Here is a 15,230-nt window from a genome sequence, read left to right as displayed (position 1 = left end):
TGTTCTCCGAGGACAGCAGGCTGATTGTTCTCACGACTGGGGTTGACGTCCACGGCAGCCCCTCAAACCGGAAGAAAAAATCTCGCGGGAGGTCCCGCATGAAGGGCACGCCCACCGCGCATGCGTGGCTGTTTTCCCGCCCATGCACGACCGTTCCCACTCAGTTAAATGACAAGCAAAGAAATAAGGAAAAATGCAACTCCAGAGGGGAGGAGGGAGGGTAGGTGAGAACAATCAGCCTGCTGTCCTCGGAGAACACCTGCTACAGGTATGTATAATTCGCTTTCTCCGAGGACAAGCAGGCTGCTTGTTCTCACGACTGGGGTATCCCTAGCTCCCAGGCTCACTCAAAATAACAAACATGGTCAATTGGGCCTTGCAACGGCGAGGGCATAACAGAAATTGACCTACGAAGAACAACTAACTGGGAGTGCAGCCTGAACAGAATAAAACTGGGTCCAGGAGGGTGGAGTTGGATTCAAACTCCAAACAGATTCTGCAGCACCGACTGCCCGAACTGACTGTCGCGTCGGGTATCCTGTTGGAGGCAGTAATGTGATGTGAATGTGTGGACAGATGACCACGTTGCAGCCTTGCAAATCTCTTCAATAGTGGCTGACTTCAAGTGGGCCACTGACGCTGCCATGGCTCTAACACTATGAGCCGTGACATGACCCTCAAGAGCCAGCCCAGCCTGGGCGTAAGTGAAGGGAATGCAATCTGCTAGCCAATTGGAGATGGTGCATTTCCAGACAGCGACCCCCTTCCTATTGGGGTCGAAAGAAACAAACAATTGGGCGGACTGTCTGTGGGGTTGTGTCCGCTCCACATAGAAGGCCAACGCTCGCTTGCAGTCCAATGTGTGCAACTGACGTTCAGCAGGGCGGGTATGCGGTATGGGAAAGAATGTTGGCAAGACATTTGACTGGTTAAGATGGAACTCAGACACCACCTTTGGCAGGAACTTAGGGTGAGTGCGGAGGACTACTCTGTTATGATGAAATTTAGTATAACGAGCATGAGCTACCAGGGCTTGAAGCTCACTGATTCTACGAGCTGAAGTTACTGCCACCAAGAAAATGACCTTCCAGGTTAAGTACTTCAGATGGAATGAATTCAGTGGCTCAAAAGGAGGTTTCATCAGCTGGGTGAGGACGACGTTGAGATCCCATGACACTGCAGGAGGCTTCGACAAAAACAAGCCTCTCATGAATCGAATGACTAAAGGCTCTCCAGAGATGGCTTTACCCTCTACACGATGATGGTAAGCAAGAATTGCACTAAGGTGATTCCTCACTGAGTTGGTCTTGAGACCCGACTCTGATAAGTGTAGAAGGTATTCAAGTAGGTTCTGTGCAGGACAAGAACGAGGTTCTAAGGCCTTGCTCTCACACCAAACGACAAACCTCCTCCACTTAAAAAAGTAACTCTTTTTAGTGAAATCTTTCCTAGAGGCAAGCAAGACACGGGAGATTCCCTCAGACAGACCCAACGAAGCAAAATCTACACCCTCAACATCCAGGCCGTGAGAGCCCGAGACTGAAGGTTGGGGTGCAGAAGCGCTCCGTCGTTCTGCGAAATGAGTGTTGGAAAACACTCCAATCTCCACGGTTCTTCGGAGGACAACTCCAGAAGAAGAGGGAATCAGATCTGACGGGGCCAAAAGGGCGCTATCAGAATGATGGTGCCGCGGTCTTGCTTGAGCTTCAGTAAGGTCTTCCCCACCAAAGGTATGGGAGGATATGCATACAGGAGGCCCTCCCCCCAATGAAGGAGAAAAGCATCCAACGCTAGTCTGCCGTGTGTTTGAAGTCTGGAACAGAACTGAGGCAGCTTGTGATTGGTCTGGGAAGCGAAAAGGTCCACCGAGGGAGTGTCCCACTCTCGGAAGATCTTGCGTACCACCCTGGAATGGAGCGACCACTCATGCGGTTGCATGAGTCTGCTCAGCCTGTTGGCCAGACTGTTGTTTACGCCTGCCAGGTACGTGGCCACGAGAATCATGCCGTGCTGGCCTGCCCATTGCCACATCCTGACGGCTTCCTGACACAAGAGGCGAGATCCGGTGCCCCCCTGCTTGTTGATGTAGTACATTGCAACCTGATTGTCTGTCCGAATTTGGATAATTTGGAAGGACAGCCGATCCCTGAAGGCCTTCAGCGCGTTCCAGACCCCTCAGAGCTCCAGGAGATTGATCTGAAGACCGTGTTCCTGGAGGGACCACACCCCTTGGGTGTGGAGCCCATCGACATGAGCTCCCCACCCCAGGAGAGACGCATCCGTTGTCAGCACTTTTTGCAGCTGAGGAATTTGGAATGGGCGTCCCAGGTCAAATTGGTCCAAATTGTCCACCAGCGCAGCGAATTGCGACAACTGATGGGCAGGCGGATAGCATCTTCTAGATTCCCGGTGGCCTGGCACCACTGGGAAGCTAGGGTCCATTGAGCTGATCTCATGTGAAGACGAGCCATGGGAGTCAAATGGACTGTAGAGGCCATATGGCCCAGGAGTCTCAACATCTGCCGAGCTGTGATCTGCTGGGACGCTCTGGCCTGGGAGGCGAGAGACAGAAGGTTCTGAGCCCTCGCCTCGGGAAGATAGGCCTGAGCCGTCTGTGAATTCATCAGAGCTCCTATGAATTCCAGAGATTGGACTGGCTGGAGATGGAACTTTGGGTAATTTATCACAAACCCCATCAGCTCCAGTAGTTGAATAGTGCACTGCATGGACCGAAGAGCTCCCGCCTCTGAGGTGCTCTTCACCAGCCAATCGTCAATATACAGGAACACGTGCACCCCCAGCTTGCGCAGGTACGCCGCAACCACCACAAGACACTTGGTAAACACCCATGGGGCAGAGGCGAGCCCAAAGGGCAGCACACAATACTGGAAGTGACGTGTCCCCAGACGGAATGGCAGATACTGTCTGTGAGCTGGCAGTATCGGGATGTGAGTATAAGCATCCTTTAAATCCAGGGAACAAAGCCAATCATCTTTCTGAATCATGGGGAGAAGGGTGCCCAAGGAAAGCATCCTGAACTTTTCTTGTACCAGATATTTGTTCAGGCCTCTCAGGTCTAGGATGGGGTGCATCCCCCCTGTTTTCTTTTCCACAAGGAAGTACCTGGAATAGAATCCCTGCCCTTCCTGCCCGGGTGGCACTGAGAAGGGCGGAAAGTTCCTCTGCAAGTACCTGCTTGTGGTGGGAGCTGAAGGATTGAGCTCCCAGTGGACAATTTGGTGGGGTGGAAACCAAATTTAGGGTGTATCCGCACTGCACTATTTGGAGAACCCACTGGTCGGAGGTTATGAGAGGCCACCTTTGGTGAAAAACTATCAGCCTCCCCCCGACCGGCAGGCCGTCCGGCATGGCTACTTTGATGGCGGCTATGTTCCCATGGATCCAGTCAAAAGCCCGTCCCCTGCTTTTGCTGTGGAGGCGCAGGGGGCTGCTTAGGCGCACGCTGTTGATGGGAATGAGCGCGCAGGGACTGTCCCTGTGCCTGAGGAGGCCTTTGGGCCGGCTGGTTGTACCTGCGCTTGCTGTAAGCGTAAGGTGCAGCCTGCCTGGTCTGGGAAAAACGTCCACCAGTGGGGGCGGATGCTGAAGGTGCCCGGTGGGAGCGCTTGTGGAGAGCAGTTTCCAGCTGGTGTAGTTAGTCCACCAACTGCTCAACCTTCTCGCCAAAAAGGTTATCCCCCCCGGCAAGGGACATCTGCCAGCCTTTGCTGGATGCGGTTGTCCAGGTCAGAGGCACGCAGCCATGAGAGTCTCCGCATCACTATACCCTGGGCCGCGGCTCTGGAAGCCACATCACAGGTGTCATAGATGCCCCTGGACAGGAATTTTCTGCACGCCTTCAGCTGCCTGACCACCTCCTGAAAGGGCCTGGACTGCTCCGGGGGAAGCTTGTCAACCAGGTCCGCCAGTTGCCTCACATTGTTCCGCATGTGGATGCTCGTGTAGAGCTGGTATGATTGGATAATAGTCACGAGCATGGAAGAATGGTAGTCCCTCCTCCCAAATGAGTCCAGAGTGCGAGACTCCCGCCCTGGGGGCGCCGAGGCGGTATCCCTCGAACTCCTTGCCCTTTTGAGAGTAGAGTCCACGACCGCTGAGTCATGTGGCCGCTGAGGCCGCATCAACTCTGGGTCTCTGTGGACTCTGTATTGGGACTCCACTTTCTTAGGGATGGTGGGATTAGATAACGGCTTCAACCAGTTCCGAAGCAGTGTCTCCTTGAGGACATTGTGCAACGGTACCATGGAAGAATCTCTAGGTGGTGATGGATAGTCGAGGACCTAGAGCATCTCAGCCCTCGGCTCATCCACGGTGACCACTGGGAAGGGAATGCTAATAGACATATCCCTGACAAAAGAGGCAAAAGAGAGGCTCTCTGGAGGCGAGAGCTTCCTCTCCGGTGAAGGCGTGGGGTCGGAGGGAAGACCCACAGACTCCTCTGAGGAGAAATATCTGGGGTCTGCCTCCTCCTCCCACGAGGCCTCCTCCTCAGTGTCGGACATGAGCTCTCGCAGCTCAGACCGCAACCGGGCCCGTCTCGACCCTGAGGAACCATGTCCTCGACGATGGTATCGAGAGGTGGACTCCCGCGCTGGCTGGAGCGAAGCTCCCTCCATCGACGTCGATGGGGATTCCACCTGAGTGGCGATCGAGACTGGGTGTCGAAGACCGCATCACAGGGCCAGAGCCAGCCGGTGCTTCCATCAACGGCACTGTGGGCGCAAGCACCCCCGGTGCCTGCAAGGCCTGGCGCATCAGCCCCTCCAGGATCCTCGGGAGGCTGGCTCGGAGGCACTCGTCTAGGCCTGCTGTCGGGAGAGGCTGGGGGGCCGGTGCGGGCGTCAGTGCTGGAAGCTGCCCGGGTCCAGGAGACGGTACCGGGGTACCCGACGACCTGCGCATCAACACCTCTTCGATAGAGGGGGAGCGCTCCTCCTGACGTTGGCGCTTCTTGGGGATCGAGTCTTCTCTTGACGTCCCGGAGCTGCCAGTCCCATGCGCCATGGGCGACCGATGACGGTGCTTCTTCGCAGCCTTCTTTCGATGCACGTCATTGGCGCTCCGTGGCATGGACGAGGAGGAAGTGGAGTCTCCGCGCCCTCTGGGGGTCGGATCCGACAGGGTTCGGTCCCGATGGCCCTGAGCAACAGGAGTGGCCGGGGCGGACTGCCCACGCGGTCGCTCACCGCCGCCGTCGCTGGCAGGTCGTCGGGCCAAGGGAACCTGTACTCCTGGGGTCGGTGCCATAGTCGGCGTCGAAGACGTCGACATCGGTACCGGTACCGAAGACCCGGCCGTCGACACCGATGCCGCCGAGGTTGACGTCGAAGGGCCGGTACAAATTCCAAAAAGACGCTACCTGCGTCCGCTTTCGCAAGCCGAGACACAAGGTGCACGCCTTGGAGTTATGCTCCGGGCCGAGGCACTGGAGACACCAAGCGTGAGGATCGGTCTGCGAGATCTGCCGGCCGCACCGACCACACTTTTTGAATCCGATCGGGACCTTCGAGGACAATCGACGGAAAAATCGCGTTGGCGAGGTCAAAATGGTCGATGGTGGCGGTAAAAAGGCACACCACAAAATAAAGAACGACCGCGCGGCCACAAGGCAAACCAAACGGATGAAACTCGATGGAAAGGAAAGTCCTTTTTTTTTTTTTTTAAAGGGTGCGCGAATGCGCGGAAAACAAAAAAATAATAAAGAATATCGCGGACTAGGCCGCAAATTGGTTTTCCGGGGCTGACACGGAGAGGGATGAAGACGCGTCTCTCTCCAGCGCGGAAAGCGAAAAAACTGAGCGGGAACGGTTGCGCACAGGTGGGAAGACGGCCGCGCATGTGCGGTGGGCGTGCCCTGCGTGCGGGACGTCCCGTGAGATTTTTTCTTCCAGTTTGAAGGGTTGCTTTGGACGTCAACCCCAGTCGTGAGAACAAGCAGCCTGCTTGTCCTCGGAGAACCAAATATACCAGCAGACAAAGTAAAGAGGATTCAGACATAAGATCAAAAGGAATATCAACAGAGGAAAGAAATAGTCATATAAATATTTTGAAGACTTTAGCTAGTATTATTGACTATCTGGAGTGAAGACACTTACTGATAAGGGATGCTTCTGAAAACAATATGGTCTAGAAGTGTAATTTGCTCTGCAAGTTCCATAGCTGACAATGTTTCTAAGCACTCTGCTTTTGGACAGTCTGACTGCAAAACAGAAAACAATGAAAAATGTTAAAAAATGGCATTCTGCTACTATAGCACTTTTCTAATAATGAAATACCGGGAAACCTTTAAGTGATAACACCACAATTGACAATGTAACCTGGTGATCCCACTCTAACTTAACAAGAATCAATTAAATTCTTTGAAGGAAAAAGATCTCAGTGGCTCTCATGGCTCATATTTAAAAAGCACATAGAAGAACCCAGCTGGGAATGGTGAAAACAGACGTTTCCATAGAGCCAATCATTGCCTCATATTAGAAAAATAAGTTTCTTCACTTTAAATTGGTTGATTTGACTCACTGAAAAATATGATTTCATAACTGAAAAATAGAAGTTAGAAATTTACTATTATTATTTATTATATTAGAGGCCTCTCTAAACCAGACACTGGTGGGTGACATAATCAACTGTAATATTTAAATGTGTGCTGCATCGAGTTCTCCACCTGCTCCAAGTCCTCTGTCTGCCAGCTCCTTGGTACATCGGGAGAACAGTTTCCAGCACATAGACAAAACAGGGAGAAAGCGGACTCTCTAAACTAGACACTGCTGTCATCTACCAACAATTGCAGCCTGAAGCACGCTGTTGGGTGCTGATGTCAGCGCACAGTGTGCTCATGGGAAATCAAGCTCCAAGGCAGCAATTTAAACAACTTCTCACTTCAAAGGACTGCTTCCATCAGCGAGTCCTGCTGCCTCTCTCCAAGCTATCATCTATCAACAATCCCAGCCTAAGGCTCACTGTTGGGTGTCCATGTCAGCGTCCAGAGTGTCCAGCAGGCTCAAGGGAAATCAATCTCTAAAGCGGCAGTTTAAACAACTTCTTACTTCAAAGGACTGCTTCCATCAGTGAGTCTCCAAGCTGTCATCTACCAACAATCACAGCCTGAGGTATGCTGTCAGGTGCTGACATCTGCGTCCAGCAGGATCGAGGAAAATCAAGCTCTGAGGTGGCAGTTTAAACAACTTGTCACTTCAAAAGACTGCTTCCATCAGCGAGTCCTGCTGCCTCTCTCCAAGCTGTCATCTAACAACAATCGCAGCCTGAGGCACGCTGTCGGGTGCTGATGTCAATGTCCAGCGGGCTCAAGGGAAATTAAGCTCTGAGGCATCGCGCCAAAGGGGTAGCAGGACACTCCGCATCAGAGATATACATCTTTATCAAATATTTGTCTTAAATTCATCATCATCATATTCAGTAAGTCTACTTCCAGACATTATCTCACACTAGTCTCAAAATGTTCTTCGAGTTATTCACAGTCAATTGGCTATGTATTACTATTGTGTCAGGCTCACTTTCAAAAGAGAAAAACGTCTAAAAAGTGGCATAAGTCTGCATTTGGACATTTTTCTCATAAAAACGTCCAAATCAGTATTTTCAAAACCTATTTTTACACATTTTTCTATGAAATCCGTCAGAACTACGTCCAAATCTCAAGGGGGCGTTTCAGGGGCATGTTCAGGGTGGGACTTGAGCGTTCCTTTTTTCAGCCATAATGGAACAAAACAAAAACGTCCAGGACTAAAACTTAGAAGTTTGGAGCTAGACCTGTTTTTATTATGAATAAGGCACAAAAAGGTGCCCTAAATGACCAGATGACCACTGGAGGGAATCAGGATTGACCTCCCCTTATTCCCCCAGTGGTCACTAACCCCCTCCTACCCCAAAAAATGTGAAGAAAAACATTACTTTCCAGCTTTTGTGCCACCTTCAGATGTTATACTCAGGTCCATCAGAATAGCATGCAGGTTCCTGGAGTAGTCTAGTAGTGGGTGCAGTGCACTGCAGACAGATGGGCCCAGCCTCCTACCTCTCCCTATCTATTACAATTGTGGAGGAACCTGCAAGCCCTCCAAAACTCACCAGAGACCCACATATAGGTGCCCCCTTCACCCATAAGGGATATAGTAGTGGTGCATAGTTGGGGGTAGTGGGTTTTGGGGGGGCTCAGCAGACAAAGCGAGGGAGCAATGGTCAGATGTGTACCTGGGAGCATTTTATGAAGTCTACTGCAGTGCCACCTAGGGTGCCCTATTGCATTCTGGGATGTCAGTGGGACCAGTCTACTAAAAACGCTGGCTCCGCCTACATCCCAATGGCTTGATTTTGTACGTTTTGAACTTGGATGTTTTTTTCCCCCAAAATGGATAAAAAAACAAAACAACCCCCCCCCCCCCCGTCCAAATCATAAAACGTCCATAGTATTTTCGAAAAAGATAGACGTTTCTGTTGGGAGAGATGAGGGGGGGGGGGGGTTATACAAGAGTTTGCTAATGTACAACTGTGTTCCACTGATATGTTTGTCAATAAAAATTTAAAGTTCAAAAAATGAAGATAGACGTTTCTTTCCTGTTCAGAATTTGGACGTTTTGTGTAGACATCATATCGAAAATGCCCCTCCTAGTCACATTTTAACTGGCTTTCCCTCTGCTTTAGAAGCCTACTTTAATATCCCAGACATTATTTCTAAAGTTGAAGCAGGAAACCACAAAACACAATATGACAAATTCAATTATTGTAATCAACTAAATCATACACACATCAATTAAAAAACACCTGACTCAAAGCCACCCTACTCAAAAACAAAACATAACCCTTTCTCCATAAGAAAACATTTCAAAAATGTTAAATACACACTCATAATTCACTCCCATTTACACCAGTCCCAATTGGATATGTTAATGCCAGATCTACTATAAACAAAACATAGATAATCAGAGAATGGCTAAAGAAGAACAATTAGACCTCCTATTGATTACTAAAACCTGGTTACATGCGCAAGACGATCCAATATTAAATGACCTATGTTCCCCAAGCTACAAAATTCTTCACCAAGATAGAAACGGGAAAAAAAGGAGGCACTGCCATAATATATAAATCCTTTTTCAAAGTAGAACTGATATCTCATATTAACTCCCCTACTCTCGTAATAATTGCTTGCAAAATCAACAGCAACACTCTACATGATCCTATCTGCATCATCCTTTTATACTGCCCTCCAGGGAGGAGGCATTCAACAGAAAATATCTTCACTGAATTTGTATCTAACATATGCACTAGATTTGATAATGTCCTACTAATAGGGGATATCAATTTACACCCAGATAATCAGAATGACAGTAATACAAAAAATTAACTTGACTTTTTAAACTATTGGCAACTCATACAACCATTCAGCCATACTTCTCACAATAAAGGTCATTTACTTAACCCTATTAGCCTATACATTTGCAAACATCAACAACTTTCATCTAAGTAACTATACTTAGACTCAATCTCCCTGGTCAGAGCACAGTAAACTTGAGTTCTCTCTCTATTGGAGGGAAAATACAAAATCAATGAAAAATAAAAGTACTATGACTCCTCACAAAACTAGATGAAAAATAAATACCACAACCTTGTGGTCTAACATCCTGAACAATCCTGTTCTTCCTCCAGCAGACAATAACACCTTCATGATTAAATGGGATGACCTATGCAAAAATGTCTTAAATAACATAGTTCCCCTCAAATCTACATATAAACCAACCCATAAATTTCACCTTGGTTTACTCTATCCTTCTTTTGAAAAGGAAATGTAGAAAACCGGAAAGAAAATGGGCTAAAGACAAATCAAATGAAAACAAATTAACTTGGAAAATTGCCATGAAAACATAAAAATGAGATCAAAACTGCAAAAACTCAATACTATAACAAAATAATCGGTGGTAATTTCCTTAATACCAGTACATTTTTCAATCTGATAAAAAGCATACTGTCCAAAAAAGAAATAACCACAACCACTGAGTCCCCACTAACAGCAGAGCAACTGGCTACTTTTTTCAAACAAAAAATAGTTAAAATCAGAGGAGTAATCAAATTAAAAATCAACCATCAAGATATTTACGAAAAACAGTCAGACACACATACAGGAATAGCCACCAACAGAATCTGGTCTTCCTTCCAACTACCAAACCCATGAAAGTAAAACATTACCTCCTAAAATACTCAATGAAACTCAAGCCTGAACTGAATAAAACCTAACTCTCTATACTCGACTATCAAAGCCTACTCTACCACTTTATCTCTTATTCCGAATAAGAACTCTTTATACTGACTGCTTAATCTACTATCAGGCTCATTTTCAAAGCACTTAGCCTCCCAAAGTTCCATAGAAACCTATGGAACTTAGCCTCCCAAAGTGCTTTGAAAATATGCCTCTATGTCAATCATGATCTTTAATGTAATACCACTAGTATCTCTCACTCCGGAATGGCAATCACCATGACAGAACAATGTAAGCCACATTGAGCATGCAAATAGGTGGGAAAATGTGGGATACAAATGCAGCAAATAAATAAATAAACCTCACAATGCATACTAGACCCTTGTCCTAGTTACCTTATGAATGAAGATCCTAATATATTCATTAATCTGCTTCCTACTATTCCACGGCACTTTCCCTGATAATAAAGGCTCTATTATCCTAACACCAATACCAAAAAACAATTCAATCACCATAACTGATGTAACAAACTACAGACCAGTAGCCTCCATTCTTTGATGATAAAGGTGATTGAAGGAATAGTAGTAGCACAAACAATGGACTACCTTTCACATTTCTCCCTACTACACAAATTGTAAGTTCAGGATTAATAGCCTTTTATAACAGAGATCAACTTCGCTGCAGCATTTTGTATGCAACACATAGGGGGTCACGCTAAATGCTAGAGACACCCATAGGAATACAGTGCACTCCATTTAAGTGCACGTCGGAAGCGCATGCTCTATTTAACTGCATGCCGTACTTTGGTCCTGTTTTTGGCGCCATCAATTTCTATGGGGACAAACTTCGGTTTAACGCACCACTGATAAGTGCAAGATTTGCTTATATGCATTGTTTAAGACCGCTCCTCTGCAGGAAAGACTCCGCATAAGTGCGCGCACGGAATATGGAAGCTGATTGGCGCGTGACAAAGGGGCGGTACATAAGTACATAAGTAATGCCATACTGGGAAAAGACCAAGGGTCCATCGAGCCCAGCATCCTGTCCACGACAGTGGCCAATCCAGGTCAAGGGCACCTGGCAAGCTTCCCAAACGTACAAACATTCTATACATGTTATTCCTGGAATTTTGGAGTTTTCCAAGTCCGTTTAGTAGCGGTTTATGGACTTGTCCTTTAGGAAACCGTCCAACCCCTTTTTAAACTCTGCTAAGCTAACCGCCTTCACTACTTTCTCCGGCAACGAATTCCAGAGTTTAATTACACGTTGGGTGAAAAAACATTTTCTCCGATTTGTTTTAAATTTACTACACTGTAGTTTCATCGCATGCCCCCTAGTCCTAGTATTTTTGGAAAGCGTGAACAGACGCTTCACATCCACCTGTTCCACTCCACTCATTATTTTATATACCTCTATCATGTCTCCTCTCAGCCGTCTCTTCTCCAAGCTGTATAGCCCTAGCCTCCTTAGTCTTTCTTCATAGGGAAGTCGTCCCATCCCCGCACCTTTTCCAATTCTACTATATCTTTCTTGAAACCTTGTTGGTTAACTGCCACAGGCAGAATAAGAGAAAGAATGTTGTTAGAGTGTGCACTGGAGGAGTCGTTGTGCAATTGTAAGACTTTAACACTGGCTGAATGAATAGAAGTTCTTAAAAAATTAGAAAACAAAGTCAAGCATCTATTGCTAAAGAATATGGTGTCAATCCCAGTCAAATTTCACGTATCTTGAAGCAGAAAGACCAGCTTCTGGAAGACTGGCAAAACAATACAAACCCACAACGGAAACGAAAACGGGCGGGAAAAGCTGAGGAGGTAAAAGATGCTCTTCTTCGGTGGTTTTCTCAAGTCAGGAGCAGTCAGTTTCCTGTCAGTGGTCCACTGCTTATGGAGAAAGCTAATCAGCTAGCTGAAAGTCTTGGACTAACTGAATTCAAAGCCACTGTTGGATGGTTGGAAAAATGGAAGGAGAGGAACAGCATAAAATTCAAGAAACAGCATGGTGAAAAACAAGACGCTGATGACTTTGGTGCTGAAAATTGGGTTCTTTCAGTTCTTCCTACCATCTTGAACGAGTTTGCACCTCGTGACATTTTCAATGCTGACGAAAACGGACTCTACTGGTGAGCGATTCCTGATGGAACACTTGCATTCAAACAAGCCAAAACTACAGGAAGTAAAACGTCGACGGACCGACTGACAATCCTCCTTTGCTGCAATATGGATGGGAGTGAGAAGTTGGAACCACTCATCATTGGAAAGAGCAAACAGCCCTGTTGCTTCAAGAATGTTAAGTGACTTCCTGTGTCATACGTGGCTAACGCAAATGCATGGATGACTGTGGAAATTTGGAAGCAGTGGCTAAAGAAGTTAGACACTAGAATGCAGGCACAAAAGCGTCAGATTTTGTTGCTTTGTGATAATTGTGCTGCACACAGTGATGATGATAGGCTGTCTAACGTCAAGGTGGTCTTCCTGCCACCAAACACTACCTCTCTGATCCAACCTATGGATCAGGGCATAATAGCCAATTTCAAACAACATTATCGGGCTCTTGTGCTATGTCATCTGATGAGCGTTATGGATGACCAGACTGGCAAGGATAAACATGCTGTTGAACTGGCTCGTAATCTATCACTGTTGGATTCCCTACATATGCAGAAAGAAGCCTGGAATCATGTTACACAGGCAACCACTGTGAACTGCTACAAGCGGGCAAGCTTTGTTAGGGATGTGGAGAGGGATGAAACAGATACAGCTGTTGCAAACGCGTCAGATGAACAGGCTATTGACATCCCAGCCGGTGTTACTGAAGAGGAGTTTCATCACTACGTAGCTGTTGATTACAATCTACAAACAGTTGACGACAGCACTGATGTCCAGATTTGCGCCTACACGCAGGCAACGGCTGATGATGAAATAGATGATGAAATGAGCAGCGAGGCACATGCTGATGAAATTCAACAACCTTCTGTCACTTTTGCTAGAGCGCTGGAGAGTCTCAACACCGTGCGGGCCTATCTAGAGGCCACTGGATGTCAGTGCTACAACAGTTTTTACCGTCTGGCAGACGTAGTCTATGGAACTTACAGACACAAGAGTGTACAGAGGACTATGACTACTTCAAGTAAGCCTAACGTCAGTTAATGGAGACTGTATACTGTACGTATAATAATAAACAGTACTGTACATATGTTTATCAGATGTCAAGCTTCTTTTTTGGTCACAACAGTTAAGTGCACGCTCCAGTTAACTGCATGTATTTCTTTGGTCCCAGACCCTTGCATTTAAGCAGATTGCATATAGGTGTCTCTAGCGTTTAGTGCACACTTATTTTTAGCATGTGATAAAAACGCTAGCAAGTCTTTGCAAAAGGCCCATATAAGATGGCACCCCAAATACAAACTATTATACTGGTCCAGACAAGATATCACAAGTGACTGTTCAACTTAAAAATATCCTTCTCAAAAAAAGGTATTAATCGAAATGTAAAGAATCATTCCTCGACAAATGTTTTAGTATGTGGTTTTGAAGATAGCTTGTGGCCCAAAATGGTAAACAAATGGTAATTTCCAATTATCAACCTTTAGAACTCATGGAAAATCTGGTTTAGGAAATCTGGATAAGAACATTAACTCCATCTTCTTCATATTTAAACATAAAATCCAATGCTGAATCGTTTGTAATAGATTTGCAACCTTCTCCATTATTACATTGATCTGATCATTAACTGGTAACAAACTGTATACCATCTGTGTACAATCTGTAATAAGTCCCCAAGTCCGCAAACACTCTATATATAATCTGGATGTAAATATTAAACAATAAGGCTCAAAGTCTAACCTTGTGGAACACCAGAGAGTGCAGGACTCCACACTGATTGCTCTTTACCAATCCTAGCCTGTTGAATTCTATCCATCCAAAAAGATTTAAACTAGATTTAAACACAGTGTCTGAGATTACAATTTCTGCTCATCCTTCCAATAAAAGTATGTGATTAACTGTATCAAAGGTAGCTGATATATCCAGCATAGCCAACACAAACTCCAGTGTAAAATCTCTTCCAAATTGTTATCAAACAATAATAACAAGTTTCGATTGCATGCTTATCCCTAAACTCAAATTGATAATTATCTTATTCATGTTCCTCAACATTATCTTTTAGTTGGTATAAAACCAATTTTTCAATAACATTTGCTAGAAAGGGCCAATAAGAAATCGGACTATAAATGGGTCTGATTAATCCAATTTCTGATTCTTCAGCAAAGGATGTATAGATGCAAATGTTTAGAAGTTAAAATTTAATAGTGATGTACCTGGGGGGGAAGAAATCCAAAGAAGATGTATGTGGTGGTGAAACAATGTGACAGTGACCAAAGCCAGTAGGATGCTAGGCTGCATAGAGAGGTGTATAACCAGCAGAAGAAAGGTGTTATTGTCCCTGAAACCCCACTTGGAGTATTCTGTTCATTTCTGGGTGCCATATCTTTCCAAGTATATAAAAAGACTTGAAGTGGTTCAGAAGAAGGTGACAAAAATGCAATGGGATTTGTGCCAAAAGATGTATGAGAACAAAGTTGAAGACCTCAATATGTATACCCTAGAGGAAAGAAGGACAAGACAGATATGATACAAACACTTAAATTACCCTTTTCAAGCTGGTTTCCACTGTGGCCATAGTACTGAATCTCTTCTTCTAGCTTTTCATGATTCCATTCGCCCTGGATCAACATACTTTTGTGATTCTTATTTCTTTGGAGCTTTCCTCTGTTTTTGATCTGGTTGATCACTCCTTGCTCTTATAGCGTTTCTATACTTTTGCTAAGGGCTGAATCTTTCTGAAAGCCCTGACTTCAGCATTCTGTGTAATACAGCAGCAATTTTGCTGAGAGCTGTGAAAAGCTGTGTATCCGAGGTCACTCTGACTCTTAAGAGCATTATTCCACCCTCCCTGACAGAGTCGGTGCCACTGAGACTACTCCACAAGGTTGGAAGACGGAGAAGTG

The 15,230-nt window shown here is 46.1% G+C and overlaps 1 protein-coding gene across 1 annotated transcript in view; it reads right to left on the bottom strand.

Annotated features, from left to right (window-relative positions):
• The window catches only part of RASGRF2 (Ras protein specific guanine nucleotide releasing factor 2), an 839,627-nt gene that overhangs the window by 71,582 nt on the left and 752,815 nt on the right, over positions 1-15,230 (bottom strand). Inside the window, exon 21 of the mRNA XM_030193334.1 lies at positions 6,117-6,220. Coding sequence (XP_030049194.1) covers positions 6,117-6,220 — 104 coding nt within the window. The remainder of the gene's footprint in view (positions 1-6,116; positions 6,221-15,230) is intronic.

This window comes from Microcaecilia unicolor, chromosome 2 (genome assembly GCF_901765095.1).
Source record: "Microcaecilia unicolor chromosome 2, aMicUni1.1, whole genome shotgun sequence".
Lineage (NCBI taxonomy): Eukaryota > Metazoa > Chordata > Amphibia > Gymnophiona > Siphonopidae > Microcaecilia > Microcaecilia unicolor.
The sequence above is the reverse complement of the archived record's forward strand: the minus strand, read 5'-3'. Positions and strand labels throughout refer to the sequence as shown.